The sequence below is a fragment of the Schistocerca gregaria genome, chromosome 2 (genome assembly GCF_023897955.1).
Source record: "Schistocerca gregaria isolate iqSchGreg1 chromosome 2, iqSchGreg1.2, whole genome shotgun sequence".
NCBI lineage: Eukaryota > Metazoa > Arthropoda > Insecta > Orthoptera > Acrididae > Schistocerca > Schistocerca gregaria.
Window position 1 is genome coordinate 698,848,014 of NC_064921.1, and position 12,182 is coordinate 698,860,195.

General features: G+C 43.1%; 1 protein-coding gene across 18 annotated transcripts in view; it reads right to left on the reverse strand.

The window, feature by feature from the left end:
• The window catches only part of LOC126334787 (prominin-like protein), a 503,842-nt gene that overhangs the window by 261,283 nt on the left and 230,377 nt on the right, over nt 1–12,182 (reverse strand). For 11 of the 18 annotated variants that reach the window (XM_049997400.1, XM_049997403.1, XM_049997394.1 and 8 more), the window contains one exon: nt 9,663–9,743. The exons of the other annotated variants lie outside the window; for them this stretch is intronic. In XM_049997400.1, coding sequence (XP_049853357.1) covers nt 9,663–9,743 — 81 coding nt within the window. The remainder of the gene's footprint in view (nt 1–9,662; nt 9,744–12,182) is intronic. 18 annotated transcript variants of the gene reach the window in all.

Consider the following 12,182-nt stretch of genomic DNA (forward strand, 5'->3'; position numbering starts at 1 on the left):
TGGAGGTTGCATGTCTGCGTGGCCATGTCCTTCATGAAGAGAGGGGTAACAAGAACACAACTAAATGTGCCAGATAGGAGAACACAGGGTTTGTGACTAGCCAGTAACTTGTGAGCAACTGGGCAAGGCACTTTATCCTTTACCTGGATCTCTTGGACAGCCCGCTCATCAAGACACACAGGCCAATCCCATTCTAGAGGGGTTGAAACGATGACACTTGTAGCAGTGTATCAGGTTTGGAATGTATGGCCGGACTTGATAATTTCATAGCCTGCTTTGATCTTGGATGAAAGCACCACTCTATCAAAGGTGAGAAAAACAGTGCGGGTGGGCACTAAGCAGGAATCTACCTTTTCCATTACACGGTGGATGGCAATGACACCCTGAACAGAGAGGTAAGACTGTATTTTGGTCGCAGTTAGACCATCGAGCAGCCTGGTGTAAATAACAACAAATGAAGAATTCAGAGTTCTATGGGCCTTGACATGAACAGGGTAACTGTGGAGAAGGGAAGTGGCAAGCAGTTGTTGTGCTTGAGAATCAGAAGGTCTCCAAAAGTAAAATGCCATTCCGTAAATGAGAGCAGGATTTCACAGGGCTAGCAACTGCATCAACACCTTTCTGAATAATAAGCGGATTTACGGTGGCAAAGGACTGACTGTCTTCAGTATGTGAGACCACAAGGAACCATGGTGCAGTGGGAAGGGTCTTTCAATCATCAGCCTCATTACGTTTACATTTTGTAGACTGACTATGAAGGCGACTGGCTAGTTGAGGGAAAATTCCCCACGATTGCCACATCTCCAATGGCGCACTCCTACCAACTGGGGGACCCTTTCACAAGGGGTCACACCTGCCTTAGGCGATTGTTCACACCTCAGGTCACACCTCCCCAACACCTGACAGAGGGACCAATTGGCAATTTGGGAAGGCTGCAGCTCAGGCAATCAAACCTCCCTGGGCCTGGCCTGTACCAGGGGGGTACATGCGAACCCTACCTGTCAACCTGGGACTGGGAATTATGTATTAACCAGTACCTGTTATGCGTCAGATGCATGGGCTGGTCTTCAGCAATGTACAGGAAGGAAGAAGAAAGGGATAAACCTCAAACACTGAAGCGGAGGAACAAGAGGAGAAAGGAAACAAAAAAAGGAAAAAGGAGCGAAAAATAAAGGTGAGACTGTACTAACATCAGCGACAGACATTGCAGAAGATTCCCATTAACACCCCAGACATGTTCCCCTAGGGAGGGAGAAGAATAGCAAAAGGAGAGTCATGTAGCACAGAAAGGAAAAAATGCTGCAAAGGCTGGGGCCCCGCCGTAGCCAAGTACAAACCCACCAAAGAGTGGCAAGCCTCCTGGGGTGAGTTACATGTAAAGCTGACATTAAAACAGTGCAGAATGTCACTGCCACACACTTGCGATAAAATAAATCAGATATGATATCTAGGGCAGGTAATTAGTTTGTGATGTCCTTAAATGACTATGCTAACTTACTTTTGTGCTAACTCTAGTTTCAGCACAACTACTATCAATAATGTCTTCAATACATACAAATCTTTTAACATGTCCCAATAGGGAAAATACTTTACCACGAATCATACGGTATCATAATTTTTTATCCTAAACGTGAACAAGAACTGGTTCACGCATCCATCTCTCATTCACGGAACTAGGGAGTATGGCAACTGGTGCTTATCAAGGTATGGATTTCAAACACAAACCTCCACGTTTATCAGCAGTGAACTTGTCAGCAAAACCATCAGTGTGTATACTTTAAATTTCAATGTTTTAACTGTCACTTTTATAGCCAGTCTTTGACCCAGATGGCAGATTGTATTGACCTAGACATTCAATAGTGATTCATCGTCTCTGCCAGCTTTTACAAGTGGGGCACTGTACCTTCACTTTGTACGAGGGGAGGACGAGGGAGGGCGCAGCAGCAATGATCAATGATTTATGGTGCACATGATGTATGTATTCCACGGTGGCAAAAAAGGGCAGTTATAAATGGTAGAAATCATTCCCAGCAAGATCAGCAAACAATCTTCTCACCAGAAGATAGCAGCCAGCTGAATCACTGAAATACAGTGTCAAGATGGTCACATAATCCAGCTGCAGACTCAATGAGAAAAGATAAGTTAATACGCCATGAAAGTTTCTGAAGTCATAGCTGTCATTCAGTTTCAACCAAATCTGTAGCAAGATCACTTGAAAAATACAGCACTAATTCAACATAAATTAACATATATAATTTGTAGTACATCAACACTACAGATTCCGTCACGATAGTGGGAAGTACAGATTCTTAAGAGGAGAAAGACAAGAAGATTTCATATCTTCCAATGGAAGATTTCAGATTCTTAAACTTAGAAAGCTAAGAAGGAGTAAGTATTAATGGAACTTCAGTTTCCTGATACTTTAGTAAGGAATTCCATTAGTTGTTTAAGTTTTAAAAGTATGCCTCGAACTCCATTATAATTAGACTCAAATAATGCATGGAGACTACATTAAAACGGGAATAGAGGAAGTTAAAATAAGGATATTGAGCCAGTAACCATTTTTTATTTACAACAATTTAAAACAATAGCTGTATGGATGCCAAAATAAAAAACTAAATCTTTGAATTTGTGTGTGAAAAAAGTTTACTATCAGTGTGTTTTACTAGTTTTGACTTGTGGCTTGAAACTTGGTCCTTCGGTGCAAACAGCATTAGGAAAGCTGGAGGCTGCTCAGCATACACTGGAGAGAAGAATGTTAGAGAGAGAGAGAGAGAGAGAGAGAGAGAGAGAGAGAGAGAGAGAGAGAGAAATCAGTGATTTATGGAAAAGACTGAAACAGAAGAGGTAATAGTGACTATGAAGAAAATTAAATTGATGGGCAAGAAGAAAAACTGATCAAATAATACTAGATACAAACAGAGATACTCTTTCATCATCTCATCAAGATTTGTCAAGGATGCTAACAACCTGGGACTGACACAGTGGTACCCATTTGCAGTTGCTCAATGCATATCATCACAGAAATGAGCTATGGAGAAGCATAAAACAGAAGTTCAGTAGGCTTTTCCAATAGTAATATGGTGCAGATCACAGATCACATGTACTGTCATCAACTTCAAGCTGAGATACGAAGATCATGTGTCATGTTGATAATTACCTTTGCACCTTTCCTGTGGCACATTCAGTCCATGAAATAAAAAGTGGAGTTGGATGTGCTATCTGCAAGAAGTTTAGTAAAACAACAAACACACTATGTCATGAAATGAGCTGTATCCACATAAAAGCAAAGCCATCAGCACTAAACATTACCAGGTCTGGGCAAAATTAGCCGGCCATACTATGCAATGATGCTTTCACTGTGGTTGTTTCTGCTGATGTTTAATGTAGCCACAATTACTGGGCATGTTGTTAGTTATTTTTGCTCCTAAAATCAAGTGTAACGAAAATGACATCCAAGCTACTTAAGCACATATATCTTCAGCAGAGTTCAGCTGAGTGTCTTCCCCTCAGGCACGAACATCACACATGTCTATATTCTACCTAAGACCCACAAGATGGCTGCCACTGGTTCATAGAAATTCAAACTAACAAAGTAGTTGGTGTGCATATCATATTAAGAATTTAGCCTACTAGGCATATTTGACTAACTGAAGATATGGTCAACTTAGATATAGTGGCACTGTTTACAAATGTACTCTCTGGACCTAATAGCTCATTTCTTTGAAGTGTTTTTTAGGCAAGTTATTATAAAAAGGATACTTGTTACCATTCAGCAGAGATGCTGAGTTGCAGATAGGCACAACAAAAATTGTGTCAAAAAAGGTTTTGGTAAGGGGAAGGGGAGCACGGAAAAGGAGAGAAGTAAAAAGACAGTGGGTGTGTTGGTGGTACAGAAGGCTGTGTAGTGCTGGAATGGGAACAAGAAAGGGGATAGGTGGGTACAGGACAGTGACTAATGAATATTGAGGCCACAGTTGGTTAGTGACGATTCATTCAGTCAGTCAGTTTCTTGTTTGTCATGCCTACATAGAATGCAGCACATTGGCTGCAGCTTACCTTGCAGATTATATGACTGCTTTCACTTGTAGACCTGCCTTTGTATAGGTAATGTTTGTGACCAGACTACTCCAGTACATGGGTGGTGGGAGGATGTATGGGACAGGTCTTTGCACATTAGGTCTATTACAGGGATATGAGCCATGAGGCCAGAGGTTGCGAGCAGGGGTTGTGTAGGGATGGACAAGGATATTGTGTAAGTTCGGTAAGTGGTGCAATACTGCGTTGGTAGGGGTGAGAAGGATAGTGGGTAGGATATTCCTCATTTCAGATCACGATGAGAGGTAGTCAAAACCCTGGCAGAGAACGTTATTCATTTGATCCAGTCCTGAGTGGTCCTGAGTTACGAGGAGAATGTTCTTCTGTGGTTGGACAGTGAGACTTTGGGAGATGGTGGATGGAAGTAGAGATACAGCACAGGGCATCTGTTTTTGTAGAAGGTTTGGAAGGTAATTATGGTCTGTGAAGGCCTCAGTGAAACTACTGGTATATTTTGAGAGGGACTGTTCTTCACTACAGGTGTGATGGGCACGATTGGCTAGGCTATGTGGAAATGACTTCTTTGTATGGAATGGGTGACAACTTTTGAAGTGGAGGTAATACCCGTGGTTGGTAGGTATAACATGGACGAAGGTATTGATTTAGCCACCTGTGAGATGGAGGTCAACATCAAGAAAAATAGCTGTTGGGTTGAGGAAGACCAGATGAAGTTAATGGGGTAGAAAGTGTTGAGGTCGTGAAGGTATATGGATGGTATGTCCTCACTCCCCTGATCCAGATCACAAAGACAGCTTCAATGAATCTGTGTCAGTTGAAGGGTTTGGGATTCTGTGTGGTTAGAAAGAATCCATTTAGATGGCCCATGAATAGTTTGGCATAGGATAGTGCCATTTGAGTGCCCTTAGCTGTACCCTGGATTTACTTGTTGGCGATGCTTTCAAAGGAAAAGTAATTGTGGATGATTTATGGCTGGTCATGGACACTACACAGGAGGTTGTAGGTTTGGAATCCTTTGGGCATTGGGTTCAATAGCAGCAAGGCCATGGGCATTAGGGATGTTGGTGCAAAGGGAAGGGGCATCATTAGTGACAAGCAGGGAATCGTTGCAAAGGAACACGAAGTGTGGAGAGTCGATGGAGAAAATGGTTGTTATCTTTTATTTAGGAGGGCAGGTTGTGGGTAAAAGGCTGAATGTTGGTCCATAATTGCAGAGATTCTCTCAGTGGAGATACAGTAACTGGCCACAACGGGACTTTCTGTGTGGTTGGGTTTATGGACTTTAGGAAGATGTACAAGGTAGGGGTGAGGAAAGAAATGGACTCCAGGGAGAGGTTTTGGGATGGGAGAGACTAGAGCTCAAGCTGGATTTCTGGAATGGGTTCACTGTGGCAGAGTTTGTATATGGCCACCATGAAGGAGGAGACACAGAATGGTAGTTGATCTTCAACAGCTCGACAGGTACGGAGTTTAGGTAGTGTGTGTGGCTTTGAGGAGAGTCAATTAAAAGTTATGAGGATGGTCTGAGAAGGGTGTTGCTCGAGATGTCATAAGCCCCTTTGATGGTCTTGAATAACAGTTAATAATGTCCTCGGCCCTCCACAGTGCCAGCAACCAGATGAGAGGGCCATAGTAGTTTTGGCGGATGGCTGTTCACATCGAAAATGGAGAGCCAAACATGGTACTGGGCCTGTTAGGCGATGACAAGAAAGCTACAGTATCAACAGAAAGGGGTCACTGTGACAAAGATTAGCATATAACAATCATTGTAGTGAAGCACTGATATTAAGAGAAGATCGTTGACAGCTGAAATGACTATGGGGGAGGCATTAAAGGGGGCAGGCATACCATTACTCAGGGGTGGATAGATCAAGATTGGGAAAGAAGAATATCAATCAGAAGCCCCCTACCAAACAACATGGTACTCCAACACAAGGGATGGTGCACACACCCCCAACTGTGAAAAGGAGGAGGAGGAGGAGCAGGTGGAGGTGTGAGGGGATGAGGGCAGGGGGTGAGTTTTCAGATTAAGAAGTCAGTAAATTCCCTACCCAGGTGTTTGTAAATGTTACAAACTGTGAGTGTTGGTGTCACTCACACTCACATTGCTGTTGGTACCAATGCGGCACAGAGGGGAATCCATTCACAAATAATATCTGTACTAATCAATGTACAGACCTCTCCAGTTTCCCTCTCTGGATCCATACAGTTCTAACATAATATACAATAACACTGAAGGGTTGGAGAATGGTCAACAGTGAAATCCATTTCTTGGAGAGAAACAGATTGCAGAACAGGGGAATACATGTTGTTACAGTTCTGGCTTGTGGATTACCCACTGCAGTTCCACTAAATTACCACTTTAAGAATGTCATGGTTAGGTGCGAAGGGGCCAACAGAACACATCATGACCCAGGATCACTGTGTCACTGATGGGTGCATAACAACATTGATGAACACATTATGATCAGCCAGAAGATTAGCTACCTAATAACTGGTATGTCCACCTTTGGCACTGACAACAGCGGCGATGAGGCCTTGGTAGGTTGCTGGAGGGAGGTGGAACCGCGCGCGCGTGCCCACACACACACACACACACACACACACACACACACACACACACACACACACACACACACACACACACACACACACACACACACACCGTTCAGTCGCATCCAATGAGCTTGATTGGGTTCAGATTTGGCAATTTGGGGGGCCAGCACATCAACTGGAACTCGCCACTGTGTTCCTAGATACACTCCATCACACACTTGGCCTTTGACACGGCACGCTATCCTGTAGAAAAACACCACTGCTGTCAGGAAACACGATTGTCATGAAAGGGTGTACATGGTCTGCAAGCGGTGTATGAAACTCCTTGGCTGTCATGGTGCCTTCCATGAGCTCCACTGGACCCACTGATGTCCACGTGAATGCTCCCCTGAGCATAAATAGAGCCACCGCCAGCTTGTCTCCGGCCCATGGTACATGAGTCAATGTGCTGTTCCTCTGGAAAACAACAGCATGGGGAAGAAGGTATCGGGATTCATTACACCATGCAGCACTGCCACTGCCCCAACGTCCACTGCTGATAGTCACATGCTCATTTCATTCATAGCTGCCAATGTTGTGGTGTTAACATTTGCTCTTGCATGGGTTGTCAGCTGCAGAGGCCCATCATTAGGAGTGTTCAGCACAATGTGTGTTCAGACACACTTGTACTCTGCCCAACATTACAGAATCTGATGTTAGGTCTGCCACAGTTTGCCATCTGTCCTATTTTACCAGTCCTCCCCTGCCTACAAGATCCGACATCTGTAATGAGGTGTGGCCACCAAACCTCATTTCTGGGCATTATTTTGCCTTGGTTTTGCCACGTGTTAAGACAATCATCACAGCACTCCTCGAACATCTAATAAGTTGTGCAGTTTTCGCAATGCTCACGCCGTGCCTCTAGGCCATCACAATCTATCCTTGGTCAATAGATTGTGCACCTTCCCCATTTCACACACAGACAGCACGCTCACCAATATTAAATGCACTACGCATCTGACTGACTAGCAGTCATTCCTCGCCAGATGCTGCTGCTACCACCTGGATGGTAAATCAATAGTAGGCCAGTTGTCATAATGTTCTGGGCAATCAGTGTAGGTTCTGAATACAATGGTGTAGGGGGTCTGGAACCTCTGCAGTCGCTGCAATAGCCTGCTGTCGACATTTCTCTGAAACTAGTTTAGAGTTTTAGTGTCTTGCAAGAGCATATCTACTGTTAGAGTAGGAACTGAGGAGGAGCAGGCATCCCTGGGACCTGCAGCTGTTGGCTCCTGCAGCCAATGCCTCATGTCGAGTTGCTGGTTGGTATATTTCTGGCTAGAGGGTTCCCTAAGACTAGTCTTGTCATCGGGAGTAATCACAGAATGATGATGATGATTCTCTGGGAAGGTGCAAGGAACTGCAGTCCCCGAAGATAGTGCTACAAATGTCGCATGAGGGGAGGGGCTATACCTCTCATGGGCTAATTTACTGGCACAATCACTAGACCAGTGTTGAGGGAATAGGGAAAATAAGTCTCAAGGGTACTGGTGATGACTTGGCCACAGTATGCCAAAAGTTGATATCACTGGTTTGGGATGCAGATGACTGTAAATTTTCTGAGCTTCAAAATATAAGATAACCTAAGAACTTACATACCTGGATTCTATACACCTTAATTAGGGTAGTACAATTGGGGATTGCAGAGGGAGATCTCCACCACAATTAACACAGATGGACAGTTGCTCAAATGGTGCATTTTCATGAAGCAGCCGACCACAATCTCCGCAGAGTGTTTATGAGAGAGTAAAACTTGGGATTGGATAGGATTCACTATTTTAAGTAAGACTGAAGAAAGGGATTTCTCCTGATACATTTTTAATATTGTCCGAAAAGAACATTGGTGCAGTAGGGCAGTAGGTAGTGCAGGTGCCAATAGCACTTATGAATTCAGATCTACCTGACGAGACTACCATAGTCTCACAGCCACCAGCTTGTAACTTTGGTCTTTTCATTGCACCAAGTTTCCACCATGACTCCACCTACTTGGAACAAGTGCTCTCCCTACAGGCACCACCCAGACAGAAAAATAGCCACCTTGTCTCCATGTGGACTGGCCACCATGCAGAGCATTGAGCAACTTTCCCCACAAGGCCCACACTTCCATAAAGAAAGTGGGGAATACAGAAGTCAAACCCAGATGTGGGCACCAAACATGAGTTAACTGAAGTGAGTTGTGCAAAATAATCCTCAAGACCATGTCTGATTAAAGGGTAGAGTATGACTGCAACACAGAAAAGGAAAGGAAGAAGTACTGCAATGGTTTGGGGCCAAACAGACCTTCACAAAAGAGTTGAATGGCCACCGACGACAAATCTTCATTTTGTTACACTTGACAGGCATTGGCTAAAAAATATTGTTCTTATCTAATACGCAGGAATAATACATATAATTATGAAAACCCAATACAGTTGAGAAATGCACTGATAATGTTGATGAACTGACAGTGTGATAATTATCTACGAGTATCATTATTATTTCCACATGATATCTATAACCACTTCATGGAACTTTAAGTCCGTGAACTCTCATTGGATGGGCCAAGTTGGTTCTTTGTACAGCTCCAAGAAACAGGGAAGGGCCAAAAAGATGATCTAAAGAAAGCTAGGCAGATAACATTAGAAAAATTTACAAGAAATAACATGGGGACCAACTGATATGACCATAATGCATGGGGAAGTATAGAGGTAGCTTTTAATTAGCACTGAATGTTGAATGGTGACTGCTGCTGCGTCTAATGATGGTGATAACTCTGCTAGCATATCGTTGGTTTAAAAGTCCATATTAGTCGGTTTCATTTGCACATTGAATAATTCTTCACATATACAGTGTCTAGATCACACAGAAACTGTTATTCAAGCCTAATCCATACCGCACAATTTCACATACTTGACAATTATATGCTTACTAGCAGTCAAACATGAATATAATTTTTTTATGGTTTTACTACATACAATTTCACATGCAAAGCACATACATTAAAAGCTTTTGGTTACATGTGTGTAACTTACTGCTGTCAAAGCGAATAATTGCGTTCGCACGAGGTGGGCCTACTGCACTTCGGAGCAATGACTCAATATGCTTCTTTGAACCTGCATAGGGATAACAAGCACATGTTATCAATGACAGCATTTCACACACACACACACACACACAAAATAAATGAACACAGACAAACTCTTAGACAAATGGGATGGGCAATTTCTTCCATCACAAAAAATTGACATACAGCACAAACAAAACAAATAAATGAACACACACACACACACACACACACACACACACACACACACAAATGAACACAAAAACACAGACAAACTCTTACACAAATAGGATGGGCAATTTCTTCCATCACAAAAATTTGACATACAGCACAAACAAAATAAATAAATGAACACAGAAACACAAACAAACTCTTACACAAATAGCATGGGCAATTTCTTCCATCACAAAAAGCTTAACACACTGCTGCAGCTGCCAAAATCCCTCTTTGTGCACAGTAAAAATTACATGGATCCTAAAATAACTTAATTATTTTCACCTTCTTCTTGTCTTCTTTCTCGATGTCTGACAGTGACATTATTGTTCAAGTGGTAATACAATAGACATTTTTCCCCCAAGAATGTTAACACATTGCAAAGACAGTTATTCCACTGGTGGCTCTTTTTCAACTAACTTTTTTTCTTTACAGTAACAATCAAGCCATTAGAAATCAAACTCTTACAGCACCAATTAATATAAAGATGGATTTGTCCTAGTATTTCCAAATGGTACAATACTTGCCTATCCCTAAAATGGCTGAGTGGAGTAAGAAATAATTTATACGTGGCCAAAACACACAGATACAAGGCTAGTATATTCTCTTGTTTTGACAAATTTTGTAGATAGTATGATGCTTCCACTAGTAGATGTGAGAAGCCTACATGTACCACACCCCATGTACCTGCATGCAATTTCCTGCAGGATACTATTTCCTAAGACAGAGCACAGCAGCGGAGACTGTTTTTAAAGGAGGTAAGGGGGGAATGAGAAGGGGGGAGGAAGAGGGAGGGAGGGGCCAACTAGGGGAGAGAAAAATGCAAGAGACATTGGGCAAGGGAAGAACTGAAGCGGGAGTAGAGAGTTTGGCTAATAAAATGAATAAAAATGGGTGGGGGCACAAAAGGGTGGTGGCCAAGTGAGTGGTGGGGAAAACAGAGCTGAGAGAGGGACTGCCCACAGAATGAAGGAAAGGATATAGATTTCATGATAAAGGGCCCAAACAGAGTGGCAGAAGGCGGGGTCAGCATGAGTGGCAACCTGTTGGAGAGGTCGAGTGCAAACGGCAACATGAGGGGTGGCAATGGTACTGCGGGAGAGCAGCGGTGGTGGAGTTAAGGGGAAATCAGCAGGAAGGGCTAGGGGAGAGCGGAGGGGGGGGGGATGGAGGAGAGCAGTGGGGAGGGGGGGGGGGGGGGTCAGTGAGAGATCCATGAACAAGAGAGAGGGGAGCAGTGCAAAGAGGTGGCTGACAGGGAGCAGAGAGAGGAGTATGCAGGGTGAAGGGGTCAAGGAATTTGTGAGGGCGGGCAGGTGCGACCAAGGGGGCAAGGCATTCGTGAGGGCTGGGAAGATGCGATGAAGGGGTAAACATTAGGTAGGGTGGGGAAGGTGCGACAAAGGGGGCAAGGCATTTGTGAGGGTGGGGAGGGAAGATGAGTTGCCAGAGGCATAGGGCACAGGGGAGGCAGCTGAGCAAGCGGAAAGCGACCAGCCGCAGGCTAAGGGGATGTGTCGCTAACGGACTTTTCTTATTTTTATTTATTTAATTAACGGAACAGAGTAACCCACCGCCTTGAAATGTAAGGTGGGTTGGATGCTTCTGAATCTAATAGCAAAGACTTCTCATTGTTAGTCTGTTTGGTATAAAGTTGTTAATGGCTTTTTCTAAATAATGTACAGCACATAATATATAAAGATTTCTCTGAGGTTACAGCGAATTGAATGCGTAACATTTGTTAAAATGGTTTCATATAGTTTGTTACTACCTAGTTGACGAGAATATAATTTACGCAATGCAAATGTCAAAGAAAAGTAATAAAAAAAAGAAAATGTAACACAATGAGCGTGGTTAGGAATAATTTGTAAAATAAAGAGAGCATATTGGTTAGTAATGGCCTATTTCTATCTATTACATATAAGAAGTTCTCGGTACAACCTCGAGCTATTCTCATCTGAAATGGTTTGCACTAATGTATTTTTACACAGATCTTACAGATTTAATGCTGTTTGAGCACTTCATACATGGAATACATAAATTATAGCTTCACATGAGAAATACACTTATGTTTGTAACTTGTTAGTTGAAATAGTTTGTCTCTGTCAGTAGTGGTTTATCTTGTAGTGAAGTCGAAGTAGATACCCCGTGCGAATTGGTATGGGTGGAGGTTATACTTAACAGCCGAACTAAGTTAATAAGTGGCTTCTTCTACTGACCCCCAGACTTAAATGATATAGTTGCTGAACAGTTCAGAGACAATTTGAGCCTCATA